At 37.3% G+C, this 18,759-nt stretch overlaps 1 protein-coding gene across 1 annotated transcript in view; it reads left to right on the plus strand.

Moving 5' to 3' along the window:
• The window catches only part of LOC126184345 (potassium voltage-gated channel subfamily H member 2), an 832,502-nt gene that overhangs the window by 587,615 nt on the left and 226,128 nt on the right, over positions 1-18,759 (plus strand). Inside the window, exon 7 of the mRNA XM_049926724.1 lies at positions 7,277-7,397. Coding sequence (XP_049782681.1) covers positions 7,277-7,397 — 121 coding nt within the window. The remainder of the gene's footprint in view (positions 1-7,276; positions 7,398-18,759) is intronic.

Below are 18,759 nucleotides of genomic sequence, written 5' to 3' on the forward strand. Positions count from 1 at the left end.
TGAAAGCATCCAAGCACATGTTACATCAGCTGTAGAGGACAGTCTGGAAAAGGCATTCCAGGATGCCTTCCAGGCATGGAAACACGACCTCCAGAAGTGTATTGACACAAGAGGGTGCTATTTTGAAAAGTTTTGATTATTTGTACGAATATATTCAATAAATGATTTTTTGTGAATTTGGTTGCATTACTTATGGAACGCACGTTGTAGTCATGAGCATCTAGGGAAAGTGGTTGAAGAATGGTGAAATCATGAGTAGGCGACAAGGTGTAGGACTTCCCTATCTCATCATAGAATGTAGAGATCAGAGGTTTGCCCAGTCTGCAAATGAACTGTGGCATATCTGTTGTTAGTGTAAAAGGCTGGTGTAGGCACATATTATTCAGACTGCACATGCTCCATCAGACAACCCATGCATGTTCCCATGTCAGCTCTACAACATGGTCAGTTGCAATTGCAAGGGGCATAAGATTATTGAGACTGGACTCTATATCAGTGGAAATACATTTCCCTTGGTTTGATGAATCATGTTTCTTGTTACACAGCATCACAGGTCATGAATAAATGCGCCATAATCGAGGTGAATTTCAGCTCAAAACATTTACCATGCCACGAATGCAGGCTGGTGAGAGCAGTATCATACTGTGGGTCTGGGGGCATTCACCTATGCTTCCTTGAGCCCTGTGGTAGTAATCAGAGACATCACAACAGCTGTGGAAAATATGAACATTGTTGTGGATTACTTGCATCCCTTGTTGATTGATGTCCTTCCTAATGTTGATGGCATCTTCCATCTGGATAACAGTACATGTCACAAGTCCAAAATCATGCCACACTGGCTTGGGCAGCATGGTAGTGAGCTCATGTTGATGCCTTGACCAGCTCGAAATTTTGTGTAAATCATCTTGTATCCTGCTACAGTCACTCAACAATCACAACTTCCAGTACACTGGAGCATCATCAGCAAACAACCACCGATTACTGCTCCCTCTGTCCGTCAGATCATTTATGTATGTAGAGAATAATAGTGGTTCTATCACACTGCCCTGGGCCACTGTTGATGATGCCCTTGTCTTGGATGAACACTCACCATCAAGGACAATGCACTGGGTAGTGTTACTTAAGAAACCTTCAAGCTATCCACATGTATGGGAACCTAATTTGTATGCTGTTACCTTCATTGACAGTCTGCAGTGGGCCACTGTGTCAAATGCTTTTCAGAAATCTAAGAATATAATCAGTCTGTAGTGCTACATCTGTGTTTTGCAAGCTATTGAGTGAGAAAAGGGCAAGCTGAATTTTACACAAGTGATACTTTCTAAAACTGTATTGAGTAGTGGACAGAAGCTTTTGCTCTCAAGGAAATTAATTATATTCAAACTGAGAATATCTTCAAAAATTCTGCTGCAAACCATTGATAAGAATATTGGTCTGTAATTTGTAAGGACACTTGCTGATTTAATCTTAACACTATTCAAATAGCTCGAAGTGCATGCCACGATCTCTTGTGTCATTATACTCCATAGGTTGACCAGTACAAAGGCAGCCTTCTGCAATAGGAGATTTGTTGGCTGCTGTAAAATTGTGTGAAGTTTATGCTTCATACGCTGATCTTCCATGGTCCAAATAGTCTGATCATGTGTGACATGTCATGACTGCATAGAATGTGGTAGACACCCACCTTACACAAACCAATATCATCACTTACTTGCTAAAAAAAGTTGTAACCTTAGTTGGTGCTTGAGACACACACTTCACATCATATCTCCATCTAATATGAGCAATCCTTTTGGAAATCTTACCTGCATAAGACAAAAGGCCATAGACTTAGATGCCACTGAGTCATGGTTGGTCAGTTGTGTAACGCACATCTGATCTGTCTTTCACTATAAGCATTCTGGTGAAAAATGGCTTCAATGTTGACTAACTTAGCGGACAAACTTTCATGGTCTGAGATGAAGTTAAAAACTACCCTTTCATGGCACATACCAGACACTGAATGAACAATATTCCCAGTCAGACTGTGCCCAAGATTCACCATTCAGCTAATCCTAATAAAATGCTGAAAATATCAAAGTAATCATCAAATGAAGTAAAAATAATTTCTTAGAGACAAAATACAATGGTGAGCAAATATATTGAACTTTTTCACTAATAAGTGTGATACCATCTCATTGCATGATGCAGTTAGTGGCAAGAGAAGTAATGTGATGCATAACTTCCACAAATATTGGAACATAATGGCCTTGACACTGTATCATAAATGAAACTGCACATTGCAATCTAACTTTTCTTATACAAAGTTTATCAGACTTCAGCAAGCAACAATACATTTCCTCCCCATGGAGGTGAACAATGTGAAACTCAAGTTTCTTCCACCATGTAACTTATAGGAATGGACCCTGGTAATGTCTTCGACAAGCACCAATGTTTTGACAGGTAAAAGCCCTGTATTTTTGAGGTACAAATGCAATGTGTGTGTGTGTGTGTGTGTGTGTGTGTGTGTGTGTGTGTTTTGGTTGAAGACATCACCTGGCTGTATCCTCATAAGTCATTTACCCTGAAGATGTCAAACCCATAAAACAATTGAGAGCCAGTAAAAGAATTTCATGCTGGAATTTAAAATGTTCATGATATACATGCTGTGTGGTGTCAGTTGACCAGCCATTAGAAATGTAGACGTCTATAACAAACAGTGGTTGCTCTTGTAGCCAATCAGTTTTATTTCTGAGGCTGATGGTAAACTAACATCCTACCCCATCAAGTCAAATCAGACCATTCCTACCTTTGGTCCACCTACTACCCTAACACAGTATTATAAGGACTAGGATAGATTGCTACTCACCATAAGGATGAACCATTGAGTTGCAGACAGGCACAACAGAAAGAGTGTTACTCTTGCTGCTATCAGCCAAAGCCTTCCTCAGGAAAAAAAAACATACACTTATTCAGACAAGCAAGCACATATCTCTCTCTCTCTCTCTCTCTCTCTCTCTCTCTCTCTCTCTCACACACACACACACACACACACACACACTCACTTGGCTCTGGTTAGAGCTACTGGTAGTGGTGTCCAAGTGTGCATGAGGTGTGCTTGCTTGTGCAAATGTGTGTATGTTTTCTTTGCTGTGGAAAGCTTTGGCTAAAAGTTGCATGTGTAACAGTCTTTTTGTTGTGCCTGTCCGCAACTCAGTGGGTCATCTTTACAGTGAGTAGCAATCTGTCCTATTCCTAATATTGTTGTTACCTCTTGTCACCATTATTGAAAACACATGATGATGATACAGTAAACAAAAACTGTATCTATTTCTTCAGTTGCCACATACACTGTGGAAGTTGGGATAGCTTCCCAAGCAAACCAACAAGTCTCATTAACATACTTTATATAAGCAGTATCTTTTGTTCTGTGCTCAACATTTACAGAATGCATTTGTTCTGATATCCATACTCCAGGGTAATACATATGGATCAAATGCTTATGTACAAATCGGATACAAATTGATGAACAATTAACGTGCAATCTGCCTAAATATCTGTCTTTTAATGCTCACTTAGTGACTTTGACTTGATCATATCAGTTGTGCATTTTTTTAAAAATTTGAGGTGGAGAAAATGGCACCAACAGATATTAGAAGGCCAGAAGACACAAGTTTCTACATTCACCATCCTTCTGTAAATCTTGTTGTACAAGATGCTCTCTCTAGTCAGAAATTGTATCGTAGATTGCAGCACATCTGTTGGATAAATGCACCACTGAAACCATGTGTTATGATGTGTCAAGTGATACCTGTGAATGTTGACACTTGTAATAAGTTTGTTCACATTTTTTATGCTATCCTGCAGATGATGCTGCACCTGTTTGGATACAGAAGATTTTATTGTAGTGATTCTTGTAAATTCTCACTTTCCTCGCAATGCCACATATACTGTAATAAAATTGAACAACACAGTTTTATAATTTTTCATACATATTATCAAAAGTATTTGTGTTTTGCAAACACTACTAGTGAGTCTTCATGATTTATCAAGAAAGGACTAAATCAGTGTTTTAGAGGATACAGTTTCACAAACAACATTATAATCATGAGCATGAGCTGACAGTTGTGAACAACATGGAATGTATATACACTGTGCAACAGAATTAAAGGATCACTATTTCAGAACCCTGTAACTGTCTTCCATTGCGATGCTTAAGTTTGAAATTTGGCTCAAAGGCGCCTACAATCATTCTCTATAACGGTGCAAAAGCCCTGCAACATCACCCTCGAACTTGACAGTGCTTCAAACAGCAAATTTCAGAAAATGGCAATAGCTCAGATGTTCATGTGATGTGTAAGGTGGGTTAATGATATCACATTGGCACAGATTTCACCACAATTCTGCACAATGCCACCATGAATGTGTCATACAACAGGGAGCTTGTCACAGCCACTCTTACCCACATTTCACCCCTTATTTTGATGCCTACTGAATGGAGGATATACCCACAATGCCCAGCACTGAAATCACGCAGTTTTCTTTATGAGTGGCCAATAAAAACAGTTTGGACACACCACCACTCAGAAATGACATGAAAAGGCCTCAGGGGCTGGCATGAAGAGTGTCAGTGAAACCACCCCTTCCCTTGGGATATTGAGTCCCACACATTTCACAGTTGAAAACGATAGTGTGCAGTGTGACAAGCAACAGGAAGACATTCTTGACAATCTTTGATACTGCTGGCATGTCCCTGATGCTTCAACCCTTCTCTCAGGATATCATGGTGTAGTGACCCAACTGAATGTGATCTCACCCCTTTTGAGTGACGTGATCTCACCACTCTGGGGTGCAGTGCAGCCACAATTTTTGCTTTGGTGTACAGGTTGGAACTGCTAGGGACCATTCAAAAACTTTGAAAAAATTTAAATGTGGTCTGAAATAGCAAAGAGTGCTTATGTTTTTTTAGTGCCCCTGTTGCACACTCTCCTATGGCATGACTACAGATGTGTGCAACATTGACACAAGCATGAGTCGATTAGCAGAGGGTCCCTCTAAGACCCCCCCCCCCCCCCCCCCCAACCCCCAGTTCCCACAACCCTTGGTGGCACCCACACATATTTGTTGAGACTTTTAAAAATGTGTATTCACGGAGAAAACTTACAAAGTAGCTGTAAGTAGCTGCAGGTAGATGACTGGGTGACACACCTCCAATGCCAGTTGCCTGCCTGCAGGTGCTTAGGAGTACTTCACAGGTTTTCTCTGTAAAGACATATTTTTAGAAATATCAGTACACCATTTCACCATTACAGAGGGAGGTAGCAGGCACCTTTGGATCAAATTTTAAACTTATGCATCACAAGGGAAGACAGTTACAGGGTTCTGTGATCATGCCACAGGAGGGCATGAAACAGGCACACTGAAAATGCATAAGAACCTTTTGCTGCTTCAGATCACACTGAAATTTTGTTGAATGGTTTTGAATGGTCCCCATTGATTCCACCCTGTACATCAGAGCACTCATAAGAAAACCACGTGATTTCAACACTGGGTGTTGTTGGTATTCATATCAGATATCGAACTAGAACATAACATCATCTTTACACACTATTTTGACAGTCCACCTGGCCGCCAGCTTCAGATGAGTAAGCCATTACATTAACTTGCCAGAACTCCAGTTCCAGTGAGTTAGTGTGATGGCTTATTCATCAGAAGATGGCAGCCAGGTGGACCACTGAAATATTGTGTTGAGATGACATTATGTTCTGGCTGAAGACTCAATACGTGTGTCATCAATTACTATGCCAGGAAAGTTTACGGTGCCACTGGGTGTTTTAGTTCTGACCTCCATTGCAGAGGCATCAAAAGAAGGGTTAAAAGGTGGGTTAGAGAGGCTACAATGACCTTTTCATCATGTCACATGTCCATGGTGATGTTGGTCAGAACTTTGGTGAAATTTGGTGCCAATTAACACATTTTACATGTCACATGAACTTCTTAGCTCTCACTTTATTTTTGCACATTGTAACACCTTGATGTTATAGGGCAGCATGCCTTTTCACCATTACAGAGGAAGGTAGCAGGCACCTTTGGGTCAAATTTCAATCTTATGCATCACAATGGAAGACAGTTACAGGGTTCTGAGAAATGATACTTTAATTCTGTTGTCCAGTGTATATCTAGACATGATAGCTAATCACAGTTACCAAATATGTAACTGTTATGTTAAAGTTTAAAATTCTTAGTGTAATATAAATTGTATGCTCAAAATATTGTATTGCTCAATAACATATGATCAAAAATATTGTATTTATTTCCTAATGAAAATGTTCTTATCATAAAATAACATTTATGTATCATGAACACTTTCTTACAACCAAAATAAGACATATCTGATCGTTATTCAATGTACATACCAACCCATTCTGCCCAGCTTCCTTTTAGATTTGAATACTGTGTCAAAACTGAAAGAAAATATCAGAGAACTAGAACTATGGTGATTAGGAAGGATGTCTGGCCAATACTTACCCTCAGGATATCCAGAGATCTTTGTCTCCTCTCAACCTCACAACAGGTGTGCTCTCTGAGTGTGGTCTGCGTGATCTTTGCCCCCCCTCCCCTGTTCCTACCTTTCCAAACAGCTGAGAATGGTACTTTTCATTTGTTAATGTGTCTATTTGCAGTACTGGATTTCATCTCTTGAAGATAAGCACTAGCTAACCATTCTGCCTCCTTGTAATTTTGTTGTTTACTAAACCAAATTTTCCTTTTGGTATGTAGTAAGTAAGAATTCCGTTACCTAATTGATTGTTAAGGTGAAACAACTCCACAAATACATTGTTAGTTTTAATTTTAATAATGAACAGCCTCAGTAGCACTGTTTACCTAGAATATACCTAGGTTTCAGTCAGGATAACCCAACCTTCTTCACAATAACACTATCTATCGTTTGTCCATAGTGGACATCGTCAAGCTAAAACTACAAATCCATAAATAATTTGACAATAATTTATGGATTTGTAGTTTTAGCTTTATAATGTCCACTATGGACGTACGATGCATACTGTTATTCTGAAGAAGGTTGGGCTATCCCGACTGAAACCTAGGTAAATTCTAGGTAAACGGTGCAACTGAGGCTGTTCATTATTAAAATTAATATTTATACAGTTGCTGACAGGGCCACGAAATGTTGAAGATATTTAAACACATTGTTCTTGTAATTCACTAAAAATTTATTTATTAATTCAGAATGTATTGTAGCAATTATTCAACTGAAAATTTCTTTGCCTCTCTGTTACAGTCTCGCTACATCACTTCATTGTACTTCACATTCAGCAGTTTAACTTCTGTGGGATTTGGAAATGTAGCACCAAATACAGATTCAGAGAAGATGTTCACTATCTGTGTTATGTTAGTTGGATGTAAGTGGTGGTTATAGTTTTTTTCATTGCTTTGCATGAATGGCAATGTAGTATAGGATTATAGAGTAGCTGCATTTTAATTAATAACAAAAATGTACTTTGTGGATAATCTTAAGCTTGATAATTAATTTTCTGTCCAAGTTAAATGAGCTAATGTAAAACTGTATACTACTGGAATTATTGCGTTATGGTAGAAGCAGTTTGCACTAATCTGCTTCATGCTAATTCCATGAGAATCTGTCAAATAACTAATTTCCAAGGCTTTAAAAATTTTAAATATTACATATCTTTCAGTAAATTGCACAGTGTAAATACTGAGTAGTGAAGTAGCAGGTATGAATCACAGTATGAATGTACAAATAAGGAATGGAAGGAGTAAAAGTAACAACTCGATATGTATTTTAATCATTGAATGGTCAATAGGCAAATAAACAAGACTGAAGGGCAATATAGAAATTCTCTCTCTCTCTCTCTCTTTCTCTCTGTGTGTGTGTATGTGTGTGTGTGTGTGTGTGTGTTTGTGTGAGTGAGTGAGTGAGTGTGCTTTGTTCTGGGTTAGCTCTAAAGAAGAAAATGGGCTAAAAGCTTAGCAGTTTTGCAGTCTTATTTATATTTGTATTAACTGCTCAACAATGCAACTATGTGGTGAGTTATTACCTTCATTCCTTTCATTATTTGTATTCTATTCAGGACTTAACAATACTGAAATATTATAATTTTTGGCGTGTGTTTCTGTCATCTGACTGATTTGTTTTGAAGTATACATACTATAAGACCGCATTCAAAATCAGATTGGTACTGTTATTGTCTTGTTAAGGAAACTTCCTTTTTCCTCTAGGAAATTTATAAGAAAATTAATCTGGCCAAATCCCATTTGGGACACACTAAGATTCCATAGACATAAGATATGCATTCCAACTTCATTTCCCTTCATTCCAAACTGTAGTATGTTAACTTGCATCTATTACTTCTTGATGCTATATTTGTAGTTTTGTAGTTATTATTTTTTATTTGTAAAAGAAAATACCATGATATTTCATAGTTATTCCAGAACAGTGAGGGGGAGTTTGTAATCACTGGAAAATATTCAAAAAGGTACAGTTGTATGTCTTATTGTCTTCATCAGCCATTAACGTTTCACTCCTGGATGTCGGCCTTTTCCAGTCTCCTCCATACTTTACAATCTCACATCAGAGTTTATCTTACTTGTTGGCTTATGCCATCACTCTCTCATTGTCATCCCTTAGGTCTTTTCATATTGCATGGAGTCTGACACAATATCTCTTTAGTCCATACTTTATCATTTAACTATATGCCAAGCCCATTTCCATTGAAATTTTGTAAGTCACTATTATATTCTCAACTATTCTTTTTTCCATTTTCATTCCACCCCTTCCACCCCCCCCCTCCCCCCCTTGCCCTTGTATTATGCTCAGCATACATTTTTCCATTACTCATTAGGAAACCTCAATTTTTGAACAGTCTGAGCACTTAACAGACATGTTTCACTTCTGTAATTTATTACTGGCTACATACCTTGGTTGTAGACTTTCTGTTTAAGCTATATTGGGAATTTACTTCTGAATACTGCATTTTGTTTTCCAAATGAAATGCAAGTACATTTCATCCTCCTGCTTATTTCTTTAAGTGTCCATTTGCTTTTTGTTTTCAGCAGTAATTGGTATACAGATTTGTGAACTGTTTCCATGACATCATCATAAATCTTTACTATTTTTGCACCTGCATACCCTTTGTACATTATTTTGGTATTATCATAATCAATCTTCTTCAGTTGCTTTGCTGCAGTTCTTCTGGATCTGAAGCAGACAAGACACTGTTATCCAAAAATTATAGGAGGTTCAGACAAGATCTGTGTGTACTAACCATTTCTACATCCCATTTACTGATATGAAGATATCTTCCACAGATACAGAATGTTGTTTTGGTAATATGGAGTTCCATTGTCCAATTGAACTTTTCACTCTCATAGTGTAACCAATTGGAAGCTCCGCCATATATTCTACAACAAACTGGTCTACATAGATTCTATTCCTGTTGTGACAAGCATCACTTTCCAATAGCCTACAAACATATTATGAAGTGCCAGGTGCTATTCATTCCTTCTTTCATTAGCTTTTCCTACTACAGTATCATGTTAAAAAGAGCTGAAAATACTATATATTTTTAGATTTTACTGGTAATGGTTATGATGATTTGCACTGTCTTTAACTATAAAGATTTTTTGTATGTACCAGTATGCTTGTTCAAGGCCACAAAATAAAAGTAAAAGCTGATGTTTTCGTTTGGGTGCCAGTTATTTGATTTCTGTAGCTACACAGTAGTATTACAGTGCAGTCTGGAGTTAGCACAGTTACTATGCACCTATTAGTTATTTACAAATTATAACAGGTTACATGTGATATATTATAACAGAGAAAGAAGCCTGTTACCACTGGAGACAGTGCCACAAGTTACCCCAAAGCTGTAACACAATGCACATGTCTTACTAGCACATGTGAATCCATCTGATGAAGGAGGTTTAAACTATCAAAACACATTGTGGATATACTTAAACAGAGACTGGTAACACTAAACTTGTTGTTTCATTTGATTATTAGTGTAACTTAAGTTCACTATGTATGAGGCATGTATGAAAGCTAAAGTGTTTGATTTTGAATTGTCTTTGCATTGAAATGGGTATTGTCATCCAGATGGTATGATATTTTGGTAAGGTGACTTGTTGCCTTCATCAGTCAGTACTGATTGCCTTTCACTGGGAGGTGTCTTATATATTCCCTCCCTATTGATCCCAAACCCACAATCCCCAGGTGCAGCTACAGTGATGTGTAAATATAAGTGTACTGCTGGGGAACAAGTCCAGTCCTCAGTGGCCATGTCATCAAGCTAGGATCAAGACAGTAATAGAGTGGAAGAGGCATGTCACATGGTGTGGTCTGAGATATTCATTTGATATGGAATGAATGAACCTTCTCACTGAGTGGTATTTAGCACACTTAAGGCTGGATCCAAAGCCTTACTTAGTGGAAACTATCAGTTTTTCCCCTTTAGTTCAGCGTGTAGCTGGATCTTTACAAATTACTTTAAGACATAATTTCACAATGTATTGGCCTGTTGCCACAACTTACATCTTTTGGAAATCTAGTGCTCTGTTACAGATAACATTGTTAGTCATCCTTTATATATGAAATGTGTACTCTCAGCCCACCTTTGCTGTACTGCCCAGATAATTTGGCCTACGTAAATTTTCCACAATGGCAGAGATGCTGTAATCTTCTGGTTTCCAGAATCCTAAGACAACCTAGTAGACCCCAACAGTGCTTTCACCTTGGGTGGTGGGTAAAACAGGTTCTTTATATTATATTTCCACAGTATTCTTCCAATTTTCACACATGTATTCCCTACATATTGTATCTACAGAAAGACAGAAGGTGATTCAATCACATCTTGTTCAGACCACACTCCAAGAGCATGAAAAGACTTTGTCCAGAAGTGACTGTATCCACCACACTTCACATATTATCTAAAGTGCATAAAGAAAGGGTGTCACTCCACCCCATCATTAGCAACATTGACACACCATTATACGAGCTAAACACTTGACAGTGACAGTCAGCACCTTCATTGTATGGAATTTGATAAATTTCACAAAGCAGCTTCAGAGCTTTGAGATGGTTTCCCTCTAAGAGACTTTCCAAACATCATAGTAGAGAAGTTCATACCATTACTGATGAAAATCTTTGAATTTGTACTTATATTGATATACTTTCTGTCTGATGGAAAATCCTATGGACAGGCTGACAGAGTGGTAATGGGCTACCATTATCACCAGTAGTAGCTAATATTTTAATGGGTAGATTTAGAGGAGCCACCTTAGTCAGCAGTCCACAAGCCCTCTTGCTTTTTCTGATGTGTAGGTAAAATATTTGTTTTCTGGCTACACAAATTACACTAATTACAAGACTATTAGCAACATTTTGTACAATTACTTGGTTTTTAATTATTCTTCATCAATAGCACCTTTAAACTCATAGTCTCTTACAGAAAATTGTCTGGACAATCTAAAAAGTTCCTCCCTGAAAACTCCTTCTGTTCTGTAGAAGAATTTCTATTACTATAATGTGTAAAAAGTAATGTATTGGAATTACTAACTCACATCTGTATGTATTAAAACAATGCTTTATGAATGTTCCCCATGTAACCATATTTAAAAATTAAGTTGTGTTTTGTATGTTCCACATCACTATGATTTATCGCACAGATGATCCCTGGAACCTGAAGCTAACTAACTAAATATCTAACTTTGTTAATAGGCAACAGACACAACACACTGCATTTTACGTTGAGGTGACAAAAGTCATGGGATACCTCCCAATATCATGACCTCCTTTTGTGCAGCTTATTACAGCAGCTCAACAAGGCATGGACTCAACAAGTCATTGGAAGTCCCCTGCAGATATATTGAGCCCTGCTGCCTCTAGAGCCATCTATAATTCTGAAAGTCTTGCCAGTGCAGGATTTTGTGCATGAGCAGATCTCTCGATTATGTCCCATAAATATTTTGATTGAATTGATGTTGGGTAGTATGGGCAGCCAAATTGTTTGCTCAAACTGTCAAATATGTTCTTCAAACAAACTGTGAACAGTTGTGGCTTGGTGACTATTCCATCAGTGTTTGGGATCATGAACTCCATGAATGGCTGTAAATGGTCTCCAGGTAGCTGAACATTACCATTTCCAGTCAATTATCAGTTCAGTTGAACCAGAGTATGCAGTCCATTCCATGTAAACACAGGCCACACCATTACGCAGCCACCACCAGCTTGTATAGTGGCTTGTTGACAACTTGGGTCCATGGCTTCATGGGGTCTGTGCCACACTCTAACCCTACCATCATCTCTTACTGACTGAAAAGAGAACTCCTCTGATCAGGTCACAGTTTTCCACTCATCTAGGGTCCAACCAATATGGTCACAAGTCCAGGAGAGGCACTTCATGCAATGTCATGCTGTAAGCAAAGGCTTTCATGTCAGTCATCTGCTGCTGTAGTCCATTAATGCCAAATTTCATCACACAGTCTTAATGGATATGTTCATCATACATCCCAAATTGATTTCTGTCATCATTTCAGGCAGATTTGCTTGTCTGCTATCACTGAAAACTCTACAAAAATTCTGTTGCTCTCAGTCATTAAGTGAAGGCTGTCAGGCACTGAATTTTCCATGATGAAAGGTAATGCTTGTAATTTGGTATTCTTGCCACACTCTTGACACTGTGGGTCTCAGGATATTGAATTCCTTAATGATTTCTGAAATGGAATGTCGCTTGCAGCTAGCTCCCACTACCATTCTGCATTCAAAGTCTGTTGATTCCCATTGTGTGGCCATAATGACATCAGAAACCAGTTCATATGAATCACATGAATACAAATGATGGTTCTGCCAATGCAGTGTACTTTTATGTTTTGTGTACATCATATAGTCATCATCCGTATATGTGCATTCATGGTCTCATGATGTTTCTCACCTCATTGTATGTTCCCTTATTGGCATATTTATTCTGATTTGAACTACCATGTAGTGATGACCAGTCATTTACACAGTCCCTCATATAATTATCAGTTCATTATTTGTCATTGCATCAACCAAGCAAGCAATCCTACTTGTTGATATCAGACAGGATAGCAATAATCCAGTGGTAGCTTTGGAACAAGTATTTTGCTAACATTCTTTCTCATCCTCCTTTTACATAACACTGATTAAATGTTCACTGCATTCACATATAACAAAGGCTACACAAATGTTCACTTGTAGTTGTTCATGAGCTAATGACAATCAATGTAATAGTTTCTGAAGTAAACATCCACCAAAATGCTGTGGTATAATCAAGGATCCTTACACATTGAGGCCATTTATTCGCAATAGAGATGCTAATTGGTTACTAGCTTATTACAGACTTTGACAAGGAATTTTTGATTGTGTCATTGCTATGTGTAAATGCTTTATGCACATTATGACCAAAACGATGACACGAACTACCGTAGAGATGTTGCCTTAGTGATCATTAGCTGCAGACTCGTTACATAAGAGCAGACAGTGACACAAAGATGTTCACCAGTTTAATTCTAACTACCAAATCTTACATATGCTTTAAAAAAAAAGGGATGCCAGTTGTGTGATTGTAGGGTGTGCAGATAATGGTGTGGAGATATTACTCAGCTGTATTCTAGCCAAGAATTTAGGATTTAAGACTGGTATATGAATATTTTGTGAATTTAGTAATTACATTATATTTTATAATAGTGCAAATTTCATATTAAGGGGTGATGTCAACCTACTAAGCCCAACAATAATTTTGTTTAATAGAGTGATAAGTGATTAGGAAAGTATTAAAGTTCAATATATTATTTGCTTAACACATTGTACACCTGTACCGTGGATACACATTGTCATGTTAAATTTGCTGGACCATAATTTTACTAATTTAGGTAAATTCTTAATTAATAAATTATTTCAACAAACAAATGCATTTTCTAATCCAGGATAATTAAGGCAACAAAAATAAAATGTCAAACATGGGAATTAAGCAAGCTGAAGAACTTAAGTGGTGAACATTCTAATGTGGAGCAAAACTTTAAATACAGATATTTTTTTAATTAACTCTTTTTCAGAAAAGTGAATGTTGTTACCATAAAGAATAAAATTATGGTTATCGAATCAGCTATGCCATTCTCCTAAGATTTACTGCCTAGCTCATGACTTTTTTCACAGCCACATGGCTTTGTAACAACTTAAATTATTGATTTATTTTCAGTAAAGAAGTTTTATGTAAAACTAGTTATGTCGTGGGAAGTAGCAGTTGTTAAGATATAAATAATAAGATTAATTGCATAAATAAGAACTTCGCATTTCTGTATATGCTTTCTCTGTGCATAAGTGGAATTATCTGAATGAAAAAGAAAATTATTTAAAGGACTAGATTGGTAGCAGGTGAAGAAAAATCCTCTTTGCTACATTTCATTTTGAACTAACTGCACCTTTACATCAGATTCATGATCAAAACAGATGAAAGGAACAGACATCATATTCTGTGTGAGCCCATCAGTGTGGGTCGACTACATCCTACACTACAGTAGGAAAATGTAACATGGCCAAATAGAATTATGAAGGACCTGATGATGATCAGATTAAATACAATTAGTGGTGGCGTGTTTATTGCTGTTAAAGTAGTTTACCTTGGAAGGAGATTGAAACAGTTAATTCATGTGAGTTAGTATGTGTAGAGGCTATAGCTAACAACCAGAATAAATTAATAATTGATTCCTTTCACTGACCCCTTGACTCAGATGAGATAGTTGGTGTGAAATGTTCAAAGACAACATTAGCCTCATTTCAAACAAGTACCCCACATATCAACTATGGTTGATGGTGGCATCAGTTTACCCGCAACATATTGGAAAAAGTATGTGTGTAAAGTTGGTGATAGGCATAAAATGTAATAAAAAAATTGTATTATATACTTAATCTGAAAATTACTGTAAGTAGTTAGTTTAAGAGACCACTCAAAGTTCAAATGTTTGTGAAAACATACTTGACCTCTTAGCAACAAAGAATCCTGAGCAAACAGGGCGTACCATGATGGATACAGGGATTAGTGACCAGAAGGTCATTGTAGCAAGACTGAACACTGTAATATGCAAACCCACCAACAATAAATGCAAAATATATCTCTTTATAGAAACTGATAAAAATCCACTTGAAACTTTCATGAGAGACAGTCTCATCTTCTTCCAAACTAACTATGTAAAGGTAGATCTGATGTGGCTTCTATTCGAAGAAATAGTGTCAAAGCCAGTTGAAAAATTTATATCAAATAAATTAATAAGCAACAGAAATAGTCCCCTATTGTACAAATCATGGTCAAAAAGTTATTGTGGAAGCAACAAATTTAAAATAATGCAAAATCTACAAGATAGGCAATGTTTCACTGAAGCTTGAAATTTAGTGTGGACTTCAATTTGAGATGCTTCTAATAGTTTCCACAATGAAATACTGTCCCAAAGTCATGCGAAACATCAGAGAGCTTCCTCTTGCATGTAAAGTAACACCAGTGGCTAGACACAACCACTAATTTTTCTGCCAGAGTTTCTGAACATGGGTTTCTGAAGTTCCTACACAAAAAAGGTGAAGCAGATGTTCCAAAATTCAAATCAAGAACAGCTGCAAAAGTGAGCAAGTTAGAAGCCAATATCATTGGTGTAGGGAAGCAACTCGAATCCCTCAATAAAGGCAAGTCTTCCAGACCAGATTATATACCAGTTAGATTCATTTTTCAATATGCTGATATAATAGCTCCATACTTAGCAATCACATAGAACTGTTTGCTTGATGGAAGATCCAAACCTAAAGGCAGGGAAGTTGCACAGTTCACACCAATACGGAGGAAACAAAACGGGAGTAATGTGAAGAAATAGATTGTTTTCAGATGATGCTATTGTTTATCATCAAGTAAAGTTGTCAGAGGATCAAAACTAATTGCAAAATGAGTTGCTGATAGGCATACACAAAAGAAATAAAACTTGCTGGTTTTTGGAGTTATCCTTTAACAGAGTAAAATATCACACACACACACACACACACACACACACACTCTCACACACACACACACGCGCGCGCGCGCGTGGGGTAGTTAGAGGGAAAGGTATGGGGGAGGCAGGGAGACGGACTGGAGTGACTCAGAGGGGGTGACCGGTTTGTCAGTTAGGAATGTGGGAAGGAGGGGTGGCAGGTATATGGGCTGGCACAGTTGTAGCATCTGGTGGGAATGGCCGTGACTGGTGCTATACAGTGTCACAAAAGTTTCACACAACCATGTTGCCTTGCATGGGCCAAGCCATAATCTACATCCTGTTTCTCTCTCCTGTATTGTCAGCACACATCCTTTCCTACATTTTCCTGCCAGTTCTTGTTATGCATGCTTTTTGCCTGTACCAATGAACATGTTGCGTGTGGCTTTTGTGACACCCTGTAGCACCAATCATGGCCATTACCACTGGCTGCTATAATTCTGCCAGCCCATATATCTGCCACCCCTCTCTCGCACATTCCTAGATGACAAACTGGCCACCTCCCTCCAAACCACTAGCCACCCACCCTCAGTTGATAAAGCAGCAGTTAACTTAATAATGTTTGCATACTGGTAGCTCTGCTTTCAGCCCTGTTTATAGGAGTGTAGGCAGTCTGTCTGTTGCTGAGTTTTGGATAACCTGTCCCAGCTAAGTGTTTGTTGTATAGCTCTGTGATCTGTCACAGACATTTGACTGTGTAAATTACAGTATCCTTTTAAAATAAATTAGAATATTATGGTCTAGCAGAAAATAATGCAAATTAGTTCAAATCATATCTCTTTGGCAGGAAACAAATGGTGTCAATAGCAATGAGTGCTGTATTAAGTTACCAGTCATCATCCAGATGGAAACTAATGACATATTATGCTCAATAAGGTTTCACCTTAGTGCCCTTACATATTTTTGTATATGTTAATGAGCTTCCATCAGTAACATTACCAGATGCCAAATCGATTTTGCTTGCAGATGACACAGTCATTAAAAAATAATAATAAATAAATAAATAAATAAATTTAAAAAAAGAGCAAATATGTATAGTGTTAGAATCTTTGGTTAATGAAATTTTCAGTGACATTAATAAGTGAGTCCTATACAGCTTTTTATCTCTAAACTTTCCAAAGACACATGATATGAAGTTCAGAATTTGTAAGAGAATTCATACAAGTAAATGACTAAAATATAATGGCAAGCAGGTAGATGAGGTAGAAAATGTTAAATTCTTGGGCTGAAAGGTTCATAATAAATTGAGTTGGGAGGAGCATATCACAGAATAGGTAAAGCACCTAAACAAATATTTATCTGCAATACAGAGGTCATCAGACATAGTAGATATAAAAATAAAAGTAGCCTACTTCACTTACTTTCATTCCATAATGTCATATGGGATAATTTTTAGAGTCACTCATTAAGATGAACTGAGGTTTTTTAATTGAATTGAATTGAATTCTTTAATTCCAAAACTGTGTGGTATGAATCACCGATTGAATACAAGTTTTTTATCATTAAGGTAAATGGAGTTTTTAATGTAGTTTTGGGCATGGATTTTAGATAAAGTATTAAAAATGCATAATCAATTGCTGTTTTGATACAAATTAGAAATTCTGGGAGGTTTTTAAATTGTAGCCATTTAATCATTATTATAAAACACGGTATTTTTTTGTGATGTTTTACAATGTAATGTGCCTCAGGCTGTTGTTTTATTTTAGAGTGTATAATACAGCTACCATAAACTATGGCTGCTTGAATCCTCATCCGTGGTGAACAGGATGGCTGCTGCACCAAGTATCTGCTTTTCATGTGTGATGCAAAAGTCATGCAAAAAAGAAGCAACACTTTTCTCGAAAAATCTGGCCAAGAAAAATGCCAGAAATTGGAAGGAAAAACATATTATATGATTTTTTGTTATACCTTTCAAAAATTCTCCTGCCTCCTCATCTTACACAAGTGGGTGCTATGAAACAGTTCAGTAAACCCCTACCAAAAGATGCTGACATTTGTGAGTATGTAAAAAGCAATTTCCTGGGACAGTCAGAAGCTAAGCTGAAAGTAGAGCTTCTGTTGACCCTGGCTTTCAGAAACTGATGGAAGATAAAGCATTTGAAGTTTCTCTGCTACTACTAAGACCCAGAAAAATCATTTATTTGTCATGCAAAATTCCTATCACTATCAGTGTTTGTCATACACATTTCTTAATTGAATTCATTTCCTCCTGTAATAAGTCATCTTTGATACACCCTTGATTTCTTCTCATAATTTTTCTCTTGCTGGTAATCCCTCTTGTAATAATTCACTAGCAATTGGCTTTACTTTTTCTTCTCTTCATAGCTTAACAGAGAATACACCATCACTTCCAACTGTCTTTTCCTCCACTAAACTTGTGAATATGTTTGTTTTCCCAATCTCATTTACACCATCTTCTCTCTTTCCTTATAGTACACTATTCTCATTTTCGTCTTCATCATCTCCTTCTTCACTATCTTCTACAGAACTCATCTCACAGCTTTCCTTTTCCTGAACAACAGCATTTTTATTCTTCAATTCCTCACTGATTTTCCTTACTCCTTCTCACTTGTGAAAAAAATCTCTTTACCTATACTTAAAAACTCCTATCCTCTTCATTGGATCCATCAACATCCTCACAGATCTTCCCCTTCTTTACTCCTTAGTATGCATCCCATTTTACTCTCATTGTTCTCTTCTGATCATCTTCTTCTCTAA

Source organism: Schistocerca cancellata, chromosome 4 (genome assembly GCF_023864275.1).
Source record: "Schistocerca cancellata isolate TAMUIC-IGC-003103 chromosome 4, iqSchCanc2.1, whole genome shotgun sequence".
In the NCBI taxonomy this organism is placed as follows: Eukaryota; Metazoa; Arthropoda; class Insecta; order Orthoptera; family Acrididae; genus Schistocerca; species Schistocerca cancellata.